The sequence below is a fragment of the Schistocerca gregaria genome, chromosome 7, assembly GCF_023897955.1.
Source record: "Schistocerca gregaria isolate iqSchGreg1 chromosome 7, iqSchGreg1.2, whole genome shotgun sequence".
NCBI classification, from domain to species: domain Eukaryota; kingdom Metazoa; phylum Arthropoda; class Insecta; order Orthoptera; family Acrididae; genus Schistocerca; species Schistocerca gregaria.
In genome coordinates this window covers 468,615,345-468,633,101 of record NC_064926.1, presented here as the reverse complement: position 1 = coordinate 468,633,101, position 17,757 = coordinate 468,615,345, and the positions used below count along the sequence as shown (strand labels likewise).

Below are 17,757 nucleotides of genomic sequence, written 5' to 3'. Positions count from 1 at the left end.
CGGCTGCAAAGAACTCTCTATCTTGACGTTTGAACAAATTTCCCACAAACTTTTTCACGTCCTCATCCTGGAACCACTTCGCATGAATGCCTTTTTCAGTGCACCAAACAAATGGAAATCACTAGGTACTAAATCAGGACTGTAAGGGGATGAGACAGTACTTCACAGTTCATTTTGTCGATGGTTTCACCAGTTGAGCAGTATGAGGACGTGCATTGTCTTGCTGGAGAATCACACCTCTCCTCTGAGATCCATGTTGTCTCTCCCTCATGGCTGGCTTCATCATGTTTAAAAGCAAATCCGAGTAGTATTGGATGTTCATTGTACGCTGCTCTTTGAGATAATCACAAAAAAACTATACCTTCAGGATCTCAAAACACTGCCAACATGACTTTTCCTGCCGATGCTTGGGTTTTGAATATTTTCTTGGCCGGTGAGTTGGTGTGCTTCCGCTCCATGCTTTGTTATTTTGATTCTGTTTCATAATAGTGAATCCAAGTTTCCTTACAAACTAAAATTTTCTTCTCTTTCATAATGTTCTTTTAGCTCTGTGCACACTCTCAAACGTGTTTCCTTGTGTAGCTGCATCAACTCCTTTGGGACCCATCTTGCACATGTATTGTGGTACTTCAGCTTGTTACAGATAATGTTATGAACTGTACCAGTACTAACTTGAACCTTATCAACCATCATTTCCACAGTCACACGGTGATCAGCACGAATAATATCATCAGTTCGACTTCCAAGTGAGGTAGTTGAAACTGCAACTGATCGGGCAGAATGGTGTTTGTCAGTCACTGAATTGCGACCATTTTTGAACTGCTCTACCCACTTGGAAAATTTACACGAGTCATACAACCTTCATCATAAACTTTAGTCATTCTACAATGTAAATGAACTATGGACCTTGCCGTTGGTGGGGAGGCTTGCGTGCCTCAACGATACAGATAGCCGTACTGTAGGTGCAGCCGCAACGGCGGGGTATCTGTTGAGAGGCCAGACAAATGTGTGGTTCCTGAAGAGGGGCAGCAGCCTTTTCAGTAGTTGCAGGGGCAACAGTCTGGATGATTGACTGATCTGGCCTTGTAACACTAACCAAAATGGCCTTGCTGTTCTGGTACTGCGAACGGCTTAAAGCAAGGGGAAACTACAGACATAATTTTTCCCGAGGGCATGCAGCTTTACTGTATGATTAAATGATGATGGCGTCCTCTTGGGTGAAATATTCCGGAAGTAAAATAGCCCCCCATTCGGATCTGTGGGTGGAGACTACTCAAGACGACGTCGTTATCAGGAGAAAGAAAAGTGGCGTTCTAACGGATCGGAGCGTGGAATGTCAGATTCCTTAATTGGGCAAGTAGGTTAGAAAATTTAAAAAGGGAAATGGATAGGTTAAAGTTAGATATAGTGGGAATTAGTGAAGTTTGGTGGCAGGAGGAACAAAACTTTTGGTCAGGTGAATACAGGTTTATAAATACAAAATCAGATAGGGGTAATGCAGGAGTAGGTTTAATAATGAATAAAAAAATAGGAATGCAGGTAAGCTAATACAAACAGCATAGTGAACGCATATTGTAGCCAAGATAGACACGAAGCCCATGCCTACTACAGTAGTGCAAGTTTATATGCCAACTAGCTCTGCAGATGATGAAGGAGTTGATGAAATGAATGATGAGATAAAAGAAATTATCCAGGTAGTGAAGGGAGATGAAAATTTAATAGTCATGGGTGGCTGGAATTCAACAGTAGGAAAAGGAAGAGAAGGAAATGTAGTAGGTGAATATGGATTGGGGGTAAGAAATGAAAGAGGAAGCTGCCTGGTAGAATTTTGCACAGAGCATAACTTAATCATAGCTAACACTTGATTCAAGAATCATGAAAGAAGGTTGTATACATGGAAGAAGCCTGGAGATACTAGAAGGTTTGAGATAGATTATATAATGGTAAGACAGAGGTTTAGGAACCAGGTTTTAAATTGTGAGACATTTTCAGGGACAGATGTGGACTCTGACTACAATCTATTGGTTATGAACTGTAGATTAAAACTGAAGAAACTACAAAAAGGTGGGAATTTAAGGAGATTGGACCTGGATAAACTGATAGAACCAGAGGTTGTACAGTGTTTCAGGGAGAGCATAAGGGAAGAATTGACAGGAATGGGGGAAAGAAATACAGTAGAAGAAGAAAGGGTAGCTTTGAGGGATGAAATAGTGAAGGCAGCAGAGGATCAAATAGGTAAAAAGACGAGGGCTAGTAGAAACCCTTGGTTAACAGAAGAAATATTGAATTTAATTCTTGAAAGGAGAAAATACAAAAATGCAGCAAGCGAAGCAGGCAAAAAGGAATACAAACGTCTCAAAAATGAGATCAACGGGAAGTGCGAAATGGCTAAATCGGGATGGCTAGAGGACAAACGTAAGGATGTAGAGGCTTATTTCACTAGGGGTAAGCCTACAGGAAAATTAGAGAGACCTTTGGAGAAAGGAGAACCACTTACATGAATATCAAGAGCTTTGATGGAAACCCAGTTTTAAGCAAAGAAGGGAAAGCAGAAAGGTGGAAGGAGTATATAGAGGGTCTATACAAGGGCGATGTACTTGAGGACAATATTATGGAAATGGAAGAGGATATAGATGAAGATGAAATGGGAGATACGATTCTGCGTGAAGAGTTTGACAGAGCACTGAAGGACGTGAGTCGAAACAAGGCCCCCGGAGTAGACAACATTCCGTTAGAACTACTGACAGCCTTGGGAGAGCCAGTCCTGACAAAAATCTACCATCTGGTGAGCAAGGTTTATGAGACCCTCAGACTTCAAGAAGAATATAATAATTCCAATCCCAAAGAAAGCAGGTGTTGACAGATGTGAAAATTACCGAACTATCAGCTTAATAAGTCACAGCTGCAAAATACTAACGTGAATTCCTTACAGACGAATGGAAAAACTGATAGAAGCCGACCTCGGGGAAGATCAGTTTGGATTCCGTAGAAATGTTGGAACACGTGAGGCAAATTGACCCTACGACTTATCTTAGAAGAAAGTTTAAGGAAAGGCAAACCTACGTTTCTATCATTTGTAGACTTAGAGAAAGCTTTTGACAATGTTGATTGGAATACTCGCTTTCAAATTCTGAAGGTGGCAGGGGTAAAATACAGGGAGCAAAAGGCTATTTACAATTTGTACAGAAACCAGATGCCTAGATGCCCTGTGCTCTTCATGGCACCTGGAAGCACTCGTTCCACATATGGTATGACTCCTTCCGGTATGCACACTGTTCATCCAAGTATACTGTCATAAACCCATGTGTTTGATTTTTAGTTGCTTTTGATTTTAAGAAGTCCTAATAAACAGTTTATTCAATTTTTTATTTCTGATATAGTAGTCATTGAATCTCTGACACATAAAATGATGCATCACAAAGGAATGATCTGAATAGGATGGAAATCAGTAGATGTGATATACATTTACAGGGAAACAAATGAGTACAACTTCGTATAAATATTTTTCATTATTTATTGAAGAGAAGGGGCTTCACAAATTGAGCAAGTCAATAATAAGTTGATCCATCTCTGGCCTCTACACAAGTGTTATTTGGCTTGGGATTGATTGGTAGATGAAGAAGCTTGCACAGGATGGAGTAGCATGGAGAGCTGCATCGAACCAGTCTCATGACTGAAGACCACGACAACAGCAACAGTAACAACAACAAGACATCAAGCATGTTTTCACAATCTTTTACATATCAAGTCGGCTCCTGAAGTAACTGCTCAAAATGATTTTTGGGGAAACCATTTAATACATATTATGCCAAATTCTGTCTAAGTGGCATGTTACATTGCCAAAATCTCAAGCTGGTTGCAGGATGCTGCCCATAATGCTTCAGAAAAGCTTAGTTTGGGAGAGATCTGATGATTTTGCTGGCCAAGGTTGGGTCTGGAAAGCATGAAGATAGGCAGTAGTAATTTGTCATGTGTGAGCAAGTGTATGCCTAGTATGGCTTTTGATGAAGAGTAACAAAATGGGGCATAGAATATCATTTCTGTACTGCTGTGCTGTAATGGTGCATTGTTTGACAACCAGAGGGGTCTTGCTATGAAAAGAAACGGCACCCCAGACCACCACTCCTGTTTGTCTGGCCGTATGACCTGTGACAGCCAGGTTAGTATTCCATCAATGTCTGGGATGTCTCCAGACATGTGATTGCTGGTCAACAGAGCTCATTTGAAGGTTATTCATCATTGGAGAGAAAACTACACCAGTCAATGAGATTCTAGGTTGATGATGTGTCCAAAGATGCTGTGGACAACCAACTTGACTGTTGGCCACCATACTGCCCAACAACCAGGAGTGGTGGTCTGAGGTGGCATTTCTTTTCATAACAATCCTTCTTTGGTTGGCATTCATGGCACTCTTACAGCTTAGCAGTAAGTTGATGATATTCCATGCCCCACTTAGTTGCCCTTCATGACAAGCCATCCTGGGCTTACATTTCAGCAAGATAATGCTTGTCTGCACATAGTGAGAGTTTCTAATGCTTATGTTCGTGCTTACCAAACTCTATCTTGCTGGATCTCTCCCCATTTGAGAACATTAGGAGTGGTATGGGGAGGACCCTCCAACCAGCTCGGGATTTTGAGGATCTAATGTGCAAGTTGGATAGAATTTCGGACAATGTTCCTCAGGAGGGCATCCAACAAGTCCGTCAGTCATTTCCAAACTGAATAACTGCTTGCATCAGGGTCAGAGGTAGAGCAACGTGTTATTGACTTGCTCAATTTGTGAAGCTCTTTCTATTGAATAAATCATCCAGTTTTCTCTGAAATTGTAATAATTTGTTTCTCTGTAGATGTACATCACATCTATTGATTTCTGTCCCATTTGGACAATTCCTCTATGCTGCATCATTTCTTTTTTTTCCTCTTAGAGTAATTGTTTGCTGCTTTCTATGGCTTTGTCGTAGTTATAAGAGACTGAGGTAATATTTACTTGAGCACTTTATATGAATGTCGTGTAATGAGCTTCACTGTGGGTGTAGTGCATCACACATACTACTCTGTGCAAATGTACTTGTTATTATCTCACATATTAAAGTACTGACATCTTTTAGTTTGTGTGCAAAATGTTTGCAGATTTTATTCAAATCAGTCTCAACGACAACAGATACATTGTGTAAATGGCACCAAGTGGCATCTGGGCAGTAGTAATAATAATAAATGAAAAACAAAAGCATTAAAACAGTAAACATATGCTTATGAATGCCCTTTCTTCATTTGTGTGTATTTGATTCAAATATATATTACATTTCTGTACTGGGGTGTAAAAATGAATATTATTGCTGATAATTAAAAGCAAAATGTCTTGACAATTAAGTAAAATATAAATACTGAGTACATTATCCTGCATGCCCAACTGATTTGACAGGAACAAAACTCCAAGAAATATGAGACATCAATTCTGGTGACTCAGACTCTGCTTAGATGCCACAAATGATATAATTAAACTCACTCCAAAACAAAAATAACATTTATTGTATTTTATTTTCTACCTCCATACAAATAATAGTTGAAATTATTGCACAGGATAGGTTTTTCCGAGTTTCTATAACCTCTGTATTTCATGTGTAAATTTTATATTTGTGAAAGCACAATATCTCAAAAAGTAAACTGAAAATCACACTCAGGTATAACAGTGTGCCACAGTTAATATTTGTTAGCCAGCAAGAAGAAAAATTTGAAGCTTTCTTAATTTCATGAAGTTAACTTGAGAGTTAACTTATCAAAGATTACAGACTTGCAAAATGCAGTAGGTCAAATGTAAATCTATACAAACTTTGAATCACATTGTTCAGTACTATTAAAATCATTTATGACTAATTATTGATGTGAATTTGTTTTGTTACATGGTCTAACTAAGGATATAATAAATTGGATCTATCTTTCGTTATTCATCGCAACGGTTAGCACACTGGACTCCCATTCGGGAGGATGACGGTTCAAAACCCGTGTCCAGCCATCCTGATTTAGGTTTTCCATGATTTCCCTAAATCGCTTCAGGCAAATGCCAAGATGGTTCCTTTGAAAGGGCACAGCTGACTTTCTTCCCCATCTTTCCCTAATCTGATGGGAACAATGACTTCGCTGTTTGGTATCCTCCCCCAAAAGCCACCAATCATTATTCCTTTGATCAATTCTAATGAAAAACTGCTTGGAACTCTGAATGATATTTTCTGTGACAGCTGCTGTGTATGAAGAGCTCAGACATTTCACGACACTTTTCCCAATACAAGAAGTAAACACAGCATTCAAGCAGTGCAGAAGTCCCACATTGTTTCAGACTGTTTCTGACCATACATCCACAAGTGAACCAGTTTGAAAACTTGAATGGACTATCACAGATTCACTGATCGAACAAATGCAGTGAAACATGAAAACTTTTGTATTCATTTTCAGTTTTTTGAGTTGGATAACTTTCTTATATATGACACTACGCAGAGAACCCCTTCTCAATGTGGGGGACTATAAAGTGAACATGTAATACTGAAATATTCTCCTTTACAAGTATTTACCAAAATGTATAAGACAACAGAGAGCTTTAGAAACAACAAAATGGTCTCTAGACAATTAGTTTTGTTGTGCCGTCACATTTCATGTATCTATTAATAATCAGCACTTCTGTCTTGGAGACATTTTGATATTCACAGCAGTTGTCCAAAATCTCGCCACGTAGCTTCTATATGTTATGATTGTGATAAACTAGCAGGCATAGTTGAGTTTATTGAAACTATTTCTCTTTACTATCAGTTGTGCTGTCAACCAGAAAGGTTTAATCGTGAGGACTGACACAGAGTAGTGAGGTAGGTTGTAGGTAGCCTCTTTAAATTGTTACTGTCTCTACCCAAATCTTAGACCATAAGATCACAATCCTTTTGCTGCTTAGCACAGAATAACTGGTATTCACCTACTTCATGCTCTATTTGTTGTTTAATCCTACCATATAAAACACTGGAGAAAAGTCAGAGAGACTATCGGGATTGATCTTATCTCCATTTTGTGGAGTGGGTGTATTATATCCATCGAATTTTTCTGTTATGCAAATATTTGATAATGCCTTGTGCAGACAGTCATTAGCATATTTGCAACTTTCTGCAAAATGTATTGAAGTTTATGAACTCTTTGAGTGCTGCTGCCATCTCTTGAGCTGCTGGGTTATTTGTGTATTCATTGTTGGTAATGTTCGGATTGTTTGTGTTAATTTTTAAAAGTTGCCTGGGTTCCTCATAGTTCCATAAAATATTTTCCTTGTTACTACTTTTCAGCATTAGGTAACTCTATCTTTGTAGGTTTCTGTACTTGTCATCCATAGGTATTGTGATGGTGTCTGGAATTTGATTTGTGGTAGTTTTTAAGGTTCTGAACCTCAGTTGGTAAAAACAGAACCCTTATAGGATCACTTTCTTGTCCATCTCCCTGTCTAGTGCGTATCAAAGCAGACCCCCATACTTTACAGGATAAATGCTAGGGAAGAGAAAGAAAAAAGAAATCAGTGAATGATTGCCTTTCCTTGTTTTTGTTTGTTCTCATCCCTTACTATGATAAAATGTTCCTACAAAATGTTTGATATTCTTTGTTTGCCCAGAGAGTCTTAGTGTTTCTTAAAGTTGGCAAAGACTGTAACCAAGTTCCAGTGTGGTGGTCATACAACCATTAGAAGAAGGTGGGTGTCTACAGAGAGATGTCTGTGTTGGTAATACGTAACATCTCATCGAAAGAAATATGTTGCAGGGTAAAGGTTTGAAACCAAGTCATTCTTTAATGACTTCATGTGCTATTGGTGGCAACAGGCACATCAATGTCTTAACCTTCATCAAAAGTTAGAAGAAACTACTTGACATCCTCTCACAACTTGCTGCTCTGCCAAGTGTTTTCTAAGTCTCTGCCACCCAGTGTCCACTTGTCATTTTCCTGTTCCATGCCTCATTCTTACGCCCTCTAAATGCCTTCCTGTGTGATATGTATTCACTACATACCACCTTTGTTGCTACCTATGTTCTTCTGTGATGGCTATCTCCTTCCCTCTGTCTTTCTCGAATCCTCCAGCCTTACTGCCCACCCACCTTCATACACGTTTTTCGTATTCTTTGAACTGAATGTTTAGTTCAGTTTAAAAGCTATAGTAATAAACCAGGGTTTCCATTATACCAATATCTTTCCAGGGTCAGTTTTGTAAGTGTAGCATAGCATAGGACAAATATTCCCACATTTTATTCAATTTACTCAACAATAGATCTCTTAACTTAAACACCCTTTTTAGTAATTTGTGGGCAATTTGATGTGCTGCTGTTGGACTTTGTCAGAATGTGCAGTACATTTTTTTATTTTTATTTTTTGTTGAATTGTGTATGTCATTTTCATGTGGATTTGTGGACTTTACTCTTGTGATGTGGGATGTAAACATTATGAAGCATTACCAAATATACAGTGGTTAACTTTAGTTATACAGTGGCAATATAATAGATCAGGTATAACTGGACGTTAATTGGACATTAATTGACATTACAGTGCCTGCCACCCCCTCCAGTACTACCAACAGACGATAATGACGATTATCGCAGTGAGTGTGAGAACTGTAAGAGTACTCCCCACGGGTCCAGTTATTACCTGGATGAGGAAGGGGAAGGTGATGCTCCACAGCAAGAGACTATGACGCTTCATCGGCGGCCAGAACATGATGAAACAGCTGAGCAAAGAGGTTATTACCGTACATCACTCACACTCCCTACAAATACCCGCAGGACAAGGTAAGAATGTGTATGTATTAATAAGTAAACAGGAAATTTGCTACAATTAGGGTGTTGAATTATGTCAATGTATGAGTGGCATTCATTAAGTAATGCAACACTTTTTTTTATTCAGGATTTCAGAGCGCCATGTTATTCCCCACTCTTTTGTCTATGCCTGTGTGGTACCTCTCTACTGGGTGTTGTCAAAGCCAACATTTTGCCACATCGATAACCTCCCCATCATCCATGTACTTCTTCCCACATAGTGCATTCATCAAAAGACCAATCAGGTGGAATTTGAAAGGTGCAAAATCCGGTCTTTATGGTGGATGAGTAAGAATAATCCAGTTAAGTTTTATGAACAGACTTGTGTGAGGGCTTGCATTGTTGTGGAGAAGGAGTTTGTTTGCATTTTTGTGGCAATGCACATGCTGAAGTTGTTTTTTCAATTTATTGAGAGTAGCACAATATACTTCAGAGTTGAGAATTGAATGCTGAGGGAGGACATCAAACAGAATAACCCTTTCAGAAGATTGACAGCCATGACTTTACTGCCTGAAGGTGTGGCTCTGAACTTTTTCTTAAGAGGAGAGATAGATTCAGTTTTAGTTTCTGGTTTGAAGCGATGAACCCATGTTTCATCACCTGTGATGATGTTTGACAAAAAATTTTCATGATAGGCCTCATAACACACAAGCAATTTCACACTGATGGTTTTTTGTTGCTCTTATGGTCTTCTGTTAGGCAGTGAGGAACCCATCTGGTGTCACACACCTTTGAGTACCCCAACTGGTGGATGGATATCCAGATGTGCAGTTACGTGCTTGATTGTGATTTGTTGATCACCTCGAACAAGTGTCTGCTCATTACAACATTGCAAGAGAGACAGCTGTGTGCAGCTGGCCGGCACACAGGAGATCAGACCTTGTGCAACCTCACTCAATGACTCACCATGCTTTTGTTCACTGCCATGTCTCCATAGATATTCTGCAAGCACTTACAAATGTCTGCAGTGCTCTGCTTTTCCGCCAAAAGAAACTCCATGACAGCTCTTTGCTTGGAATGCGCCTCTGTTACAGATGCCATTTTGAATAGTATTTATAGTGCCACCTCCTATTGGAATGTCATGAAGCTATAAGGACTGAAGCAGGATAATCCATAATGTCCCACAGTAAAGTTATCATTTTTTTCAACCATAATTGTCTGAGGAAAAAAAAGTATATCATTACTTACTGAATGCCCCTCGTAGTTAATAGAGGACTGGTAGATACCAGTATGTTCAACAAATGCAAATTTAAAGATCATATTAGCACTGTTGCTGATGCAATACTGAATCCAAAGAGTTTACTAGTGTTCTACCACTGGGGGTGGGGGCAGAGGGGTGCGGGGAGTGAGAGAGAAAGTTTAACAGAAGCATTTGCTTTTAGCATACTAATGTCAGGTACGTGCTACTTCTGGATGGACTATAATGTGACCCAAGAGATGTCACTAATGATAGATTTGGATGGTTATAACTTTCACTTATGAAAACAAGCCACATAGATACACACATTTGAAAACAAGCAAGATGGAACAAATTCTCAAAAATGTATTGTACTTTGATTAAATAAAAGTTGTAATGAGCATAATATTCTGCTTTTTGTAAAAATAGAAATAGGAGACTTTCTATTAGAACAGTCATTTTTGTAAATGCTTAAGCTTATTCTGTAAAGAGCCCAAATATTGTAGGATGTTAGAATTTAGTTTATTGAATTTTGTGTTCTTTGTTGAGAGGAAAGGAAATGGAACTGCTGTATTTCCTGTTGTTGTTGTGGTTTTCAGTCCTGAGACTGGTTTGATGCGGCTCTCCATGCTACTCTATCCTGTGCAAGCTTGTTCGTCTCCCAGTACCTACTGCAACCTACATCCTTCTGAATCTGCTTAGTGTATTCATCTCTTGGTCTCCCTCTATGATTTATACCCTCCACACTGCCCTCCAATACTAAATTGGTAATCCCTTGATGCCTCAGAACATGTCCTACCAACCGATTCCTTCTTCTAGTCAAGTTGTGCCACAAACTCCTCTTCTCCCCAATTCTGTTCAATACCTACTCATGTTATGTCATCTACCCACCTAGTCTTCAGTATTCTACTGTAGCACCACATTTTGAAAGGTTCTATTCTCCTCTAGTCCAAAATATTTATCATCCATGTTTCACTTCCATACATGGCTACACTCCATACAAATACTTTCAGAAACGACTTCCTGATACATAAATCTATATTCGATATTAACAAATTTCTCTTCTTCAGAAGCACTTTCCTTGCCATTGCGAGTCTACATTTTATATCCTCTCTACTTCGACCATCATTAGTTATTCTGCTCCCCAAATAGCAAAACTCCTTTACTTCTCATATCCTAATCTAATTCCCTCAGCTTCACCCAATTTAATTCTTCTACTTTCCATTATCCTCATTTTGCTTTTGTTGATGTTCATCTTATATCTTCCTTTCAAGACATTGTCTATTACGTTCAGCTGCTCTTCCAGGACCTTTGCTGTCTCTGTCATCGGTGAATCTCAAAGATTTTATTTCTTCTCCATGGATTTTAATACCTACTCTGAATTTTTCTTTTGTTTCCTTTACTGCTTGCTCAATATAGAGATTGGATAACATCGGGGAGAGGCTACAACCCTGTGTCACTCCCTTCCCAACCACTGCTTCCCTTTCATGCCCCTTGACTCTTATAACTGCCATCTGGTTTCTGTACAAATTGTAAATAGCCTTTTGCTCCCTGTATTTTACCCCTGCCACCTTCAGAATTTGAAACAGAGTATTCCAGTCAACATTGTTAAAAGCTTTCTCTAAGTTTACAAATGCTAGAAATGTAGGTTTGCCTTTCCTTAATCTATTTTCTAAGATAAGTCGTAGGGTCAGTATTGCCTTACATGTTCCAATATTTCTACGGAATCAAACTGATCTTCCCTGAGGCTGGTTTCTACGAGTTTTTCCATTCGCCTGTAAAGAATTTGCATTAGTATTTTGCAGCCGTGACTTATTAAGCTGATAGTTCGGTAATTTTCACATCTGTCAACACCTGCTTTCTGTGAGATTGGAATTAGTATATTCTTCTTGAAGTCTGAGGGTATTTTGCCTGTCTCATACATCTTGCTCACCACATGGTAGAGTTTTGTCAAGACTAGCTCTCCCAAGGCTGCCAGTAGTCCTAATGGAATGTTGTCTACTCCCAGGGCCTTGTTTGGACTTAGGTCATTCAGTGCTCTGTCAAACTCTTCACAGAGTATCATATCTCCCATTTCATCTTCATATACATCCTCTTCCATTTCCATAATATTGTCCTCAAGTACAACACCCTTGTATAGACACTCTATATACCCCTTCCACCTTTCTGCTTTCCCGTCTTTGCGTAGAACAAGTTAATGTTTATTTCTGGTAGTCATCACACTATGAGACACTTTCAAATACAAAACCTAAAAACTTAGTTTTCAGTACATCTTTTTGATGTTGAATATGAGAATGAGAGAGATACAAGTATACTGATATTCATGAAGTATGATTCAGCTATCTATTGGGAGCATGGAATTTTTGAAAAGTGGGCATCTAGTAGCATAGAAATCAAGGAAGGTTCAGTTCCAGACTAAGAGGAAATATATCATTTAAAACTCAAATTCATATCTAAACATCAGGTGTACAATGTTGTTATTAAGGTAAGAAGTGTCTAATTAAAATTTGTTTTACTGAAGAAATAGGAAGTTTTAGACTATGTGACTTCTTTTCATTTTTCTTGAAGTAAATATTGTAAGACTTCGTGGATGTTAGTTCATTCTTAGTCTTGAAATGATGTACCTGTGTCTGAGTAGTTATTTACCTATCATTGTGAAAGTCTTGGAAAATATTTTTATTGTCTGTCTCCCCTTGCTGGTGTTTGTTGTCTCCTCTTTTATGTCACAGATGTTTCTAGATGTTTGAGTGTAATGTTTTCGTATTTCGTTCATCATCTTGCAAATACATGTAAGCAAAACCTCCTTCCAAGGATTGTTGCAATTGCGGTATCTAGTGCTACAGATTACATATTAAATGTAGAGAGGGATATTCACAGTGAAGTAGTGCAATAGCATTCCGTGTAACAATCAGGGTTCTCTCACTTCTTTCCTAGTAGAGGTCCCCTCCTACTCCCACCCCCCACCCCACTTCACCCCCTCCTGCTGTATAGCTTTCTTTATGTTTCCCAAAAGCAACAAACAGTGTCACCATCATCATTGCCTATGTTTCTCTTAATTGATTAAGAATCTACTTCATGTCAGGCACAGGTAACAATATTTCAGTGTTTAATGCTGTGTCTTTCTCCTTCATGTGAACTGAACATTATGTCTCTCTTGAAGAAAGAGAGCTGTTGCTGTCCTCCACATGTGCCACACTTCTATTGGTCACCACACCCTTTTACGACAGCTATTTTCTCTCATTTGTGAATAGGTGAGACACTCATGGATACCAAATATTGGTCAGTTTTGTGAAGTACTTGAATTGGCAAAAAGTGAAACCATGAATGGGGATGTGTCTATGATGTACAACTATTAAATAGGAGCAACAAGCTACATGTTTCTAGAATTTTTATAAAATTCTTGTTCAGAGCTTTTGTCTGTAAAAGAAATTAATTATTTGTGTATTCCTAGGAAACAGTTCACAATATGTTTCTCATGTATATACTATATGAAACAACAGCTGCACACTTAGTACTCTTTATAACATCAGTGAGTGTAAATACACTACAGTTTTTTTCTTAATAAGGATACCCACAATGAGTTTTCTCTTTATGTTGATTAATATGCATTTTGAAGATTGGAACATTCTGCCCTGTCCAGTCCAGTTTAATATTGCTATTTGTGTACTACATTAGTGTCCAAAAATGCAACATAATGAGGAAAACAAGACATTATTATGTGGCATGAAAATTGTGGCAACTGCTGTCATTGTAACCATGTGATATATAACAGCTTTGACACAGCCATATGTTTTTAACAAACTTTATATCTTCAAATGATGTACAGGAACCTGAAGAAGCACACTGCATATCATTTTCCATTTTGCCTGCAACCTGAAGCAGCATACTGTGTATAATTTGTCATATTGTATGCATTAGATATAAGGTTTTATACTTGATGTGGAGGAGTGCTGTTACTGGGAATGTCAAGAGAATGTAGTTTGGACTCCAAAACAGTGTGTGGGTAACTGGAGAACTTAAAGTTTGTAGTACACAGAAGTTACCTAATTGCAGCACCTCCCACAAAGTGACCACTATTGGCTGTGGCAGAGGCATAGAATTTGAGGAGACATCAGACTTTTGCCAATAAGATAGGTTGACCAATGGTCGATGACCCATTATCTGTCATAAATATATGATATAATCTATGGAGAAGTGCCAAGTAACTGACATATATGTCAGCAGGAGCTTCAAGGTAATGTATTCTGTAGCAGATTGTCTACTGGCAGCTGCATACAACTGTTTACTTTATCAAACAGTGTGCATCTTTTACTCTTACTGTCACAATGAATGACCCGCATAATACTGCAACAGCATTTACAGTCTCCTTTTGTGGTGCCCACTGCTCTGGTGAGAACAGGGTCTTCACCACAAGATTCAGGAAAGATCCTGTAGCATATTGTTGGCATAATTAATTGGAAAAGTCCACTGCATTTTCCATTTTATTCATGACTTCTTGTGTATAGGTAAGTCACTTCATGTAAAATCTCATTACCGTTTACAGGCTTGACCCACAATAATTTGTTTTGTTTTTGTCTTGTTTGTAAGATGTAATCATCCCAGATTGATGCACATCAGATGCCAGCGTGATCTGCAGTTGTGTCCCAACAGCCAGATATAGTAGTTGTGTGTGTGTGTGTGTGTGTGTGTGTGTGTGTGTGTGTGTGTGTGTGTGTGTGTGTGTTTGAGTAACATTTTATCTCACCTCTGTGTGGTGAGTAGTAATGTGTCCTTGCTGTTTCATCCTAGATTTTCCATTCTATTTTATATGTTTTTAAATTAAAATACATATCAAACTTAAAAAGTAGTAAGTTTGCAATTAGCTGATTTGCGGAAAAATAGCATCATAGCCATTCATACTTGTCCCATTGACTACATTATTTATATACTTCAGCGAAAAGAACTAACTCCCAGCTCCAGTTTGAAATAAAAGATACAAAAAAGTAGTCCTCTGTAGAAAAGGTAGTACCCATCTGTAACTTGTGCTCAAGAAAAACAAGCAAATTACACACGTCAAAAAAAGTTTTTCATTGCCTCGCTTCTGAGAGTTCTGGAACCTGCACAGAAAATTGGAATAGAGATCAACATAAACATCATTTCCGCCCTTTTAATTGCTCGTGAAAACCACACATTGCGTGTTGTACCACCATACCTTCAGAGGTAGTGGTCCATATTGCTGTACACACTGGTACCTCTAATACCCAGTAGCATGTCCTCTTGCATTGATGCATTCCTGTATTTGTCGTGGCATACTATCCACGATGATTTGGTGTAGACCCCTCAGAGTGGTTGGTGGGTCACATCATCCATAAACAGCCCTTTTCCATCTATGCCAGGCATGTTCTATAGGGTTCATGTCTGGAGAACATGCTGGCCACTCTAGTCAAGTGATGTCATTATCCTGGAGGAAGTCATTTACAAGATGGGCACGATGGAGGCATGAATTGTCATCCATGAAGACAAATGCCTCAGCAATATGCTGCCGATATGGCATTTACGTATTGTACAGCCATTATGGCGCCTTCTATGACCACGTCGGCGTACGTCGGTTTCACATAATGCCACCCCAAAAGACCAGGGAACCTCCACCTTGCTGCACTCGCTGGACAGTGTGTCTAAGACATTCAGCCTGACCGGTTGCCTCCAAACACGTCTCTGATGATTGTCTGGTTGAAGGCTTATGCAATACTCGACTGTGAAGAGAACGTGATGCCAATTCTGAGTGGTCTATTCGGCATGTTGTTGGGCCCATCTGTACCGTGCTGCATGTTGTCATGGTCCAAAGACGGACCTCACCCTGGATGTCGGGAGTGAGGTTGCGCATCATGCAGCCTATTTATGGCACACAGTTTGAGCCATAGCACAGTGTGCTGTGGCTGCACGAAAAGCATTATTCGACGTGGTGGCATTGCTGTCAGGGTTTCTCCAAGCCATAATTCGTAGGCAGTGGTCATCCACTGCAGTAGTAGCCCTTGGCCAGCCTGAGCAAGACATGTCATCGACAGTTCCTGCCTCTCTGTATCTCCTCTGTGTCCGAACAAAATCGATTTTGTTCACTCAGAGATGTCCCTTGTTGAGAGCCCTTCCTGGCACAAAGTAACAATGTGGACATGATCAAACTGTGGTATTGAGTGTCTAGGCATGGTTGAACTTCAGACAACATGAGCCGTGTACCTCCTCCATGGAGGAATGACTGGAATGGATCAGCTGTCAGACCCCCTTTGTCTAATAGGTGCTGCTCATGCATGGTTGCTTACATCTTTGGGTGGGTTTAGTGACATCCCTGGACAGTCAAAGCGACTGTGTCTGTGATAATTAATCCACAGTAAATGTCTATCTTCAGGAGTTCTGGGAACTGGGTGATGAAAAACTTTTGTTTTGTTTTGTTAGTGTATTGACTCTTAGTTATAACAGTGGTCAGAAAAATGTTTGAAACAAGAGAGAATGTTGTATTCATAATTCAGAGGTAATGACCATGAGATAATTGTGTGTGCTAGTAATATTGAACTTCTTTCACAGAACTGGATCCAGTGGTGCACCTCTCCATGGCACAAGGGAGAATTGGTTCAGCAGCATGCCAGCTTCATCTACATCATCTACTTCATCAGAGGAAGAATGAAGTTTTCCTCTGTCTATAAGTGATTTTTTTCCTTTCTTTAAAGAAATTTAGTTATTGCTCAGAGCAGACAGCTGTTTTAATGCATTTTAGACAGGTATTTTCTGATACTGAACATTGCTCAAAAGAAGAGTTTTTTACTATTCTTTTATCTACTTGAATGATTTGGGTCATCCAGACTGACAGAAACAATTGTAAACATTGTGAAGTGTATTTAAAGACAGTTAAATGAACTGTTAATTGGAAACGGATAATAGTGCTAGACATGCTCAATACCCAATAATGACGAATTTGGCAGAAACTTCACTTAACTCAGAGTTTTAGATTTGAATATGGCCCTCTAAAGAAGAAATGAAATGTTTTTAAGGTATGGGCACAGTTCATCAACAGAATTTTCTTCAAATTTGAGGCTCACCTTGCTCAGTGTTTTACTGTGGTCCATTAGTAATTTGCAGTCAAATGCCAGTTGTTGATGTAAGACAGACTAAATTGTTGCATTATCTGACCTGCAAATAAAATCCTTGATTTCAGGAACTACTTTGTAATTGGAACCTGATGACGAGGTTTCTAAAATAAAGCATTGATGGTTCTTCAACAGCTTGTCACTCAACATTGGTGCCAGGATACTGGTATCATTGGTTGTTTGTTACATTGCAGTGATGGCAGTAGCAATCATTGCTGTTAATCATCCAGAAAATTAATGTACGTCTTTGTAGCATGGACATTTTGGTAACAGTTGCTCTCATTTCTGTATGATGCAAAGCTGTCTGCAACTTCTAATGCATTTTTAACATTTCATAAAAAAACATAGGAAAATGTCTACATCCAGGATAGTTTAAAAAGTGACAGTTTGTCTAGTGGTGTCAGAATAGATGTTTTTGTTAATATGTAAAGCAGGTCACCAGTTTTCATGCATTTTTAAAAAATAAATGCAGAAGTTCCAATAGTAATCATGGAGTGAATGAATTTATTTTTCATGCATTTTTAAAAAATAAATGCAGAAGTTCCAATAGTAATCATGGAGTGAATGAATTTATTTATATGAAAATGATAAATCCCCCCCCCCCCCCCCCCCCCAAGTATTATCTACTGAATAAGAA

General features: G+C 38.9%; 1 protein-coding gene across 1 annotated transcript in view; it reads left to right on the top strand.

The window, feature by feature from the left end:
• The window catches only part of LOC126281479 (uncharacterized), a 65,000-nt gene extending 47,376 nt beyond the window's left edge, over positions 1–17,624 (top strand). The window contains exons 6-7 of the mRNA XM_049980475.1: positions 8,560–8,798; positions 16,561–17,624. Of these exons, the coding sequence (XP_049836432.1) occupies positions 8,560–8,798; positions 16,561–16,660 (339 nt within the window). The 3' untranslated portion in view covers positions 16,661–17,624. The remainder of the gene's footprint in view (positions 1–8,559; positions 8,799–16,560) is intronic.
• Positions 17,625–17,757: the final 133 nt, after the last annotated feature.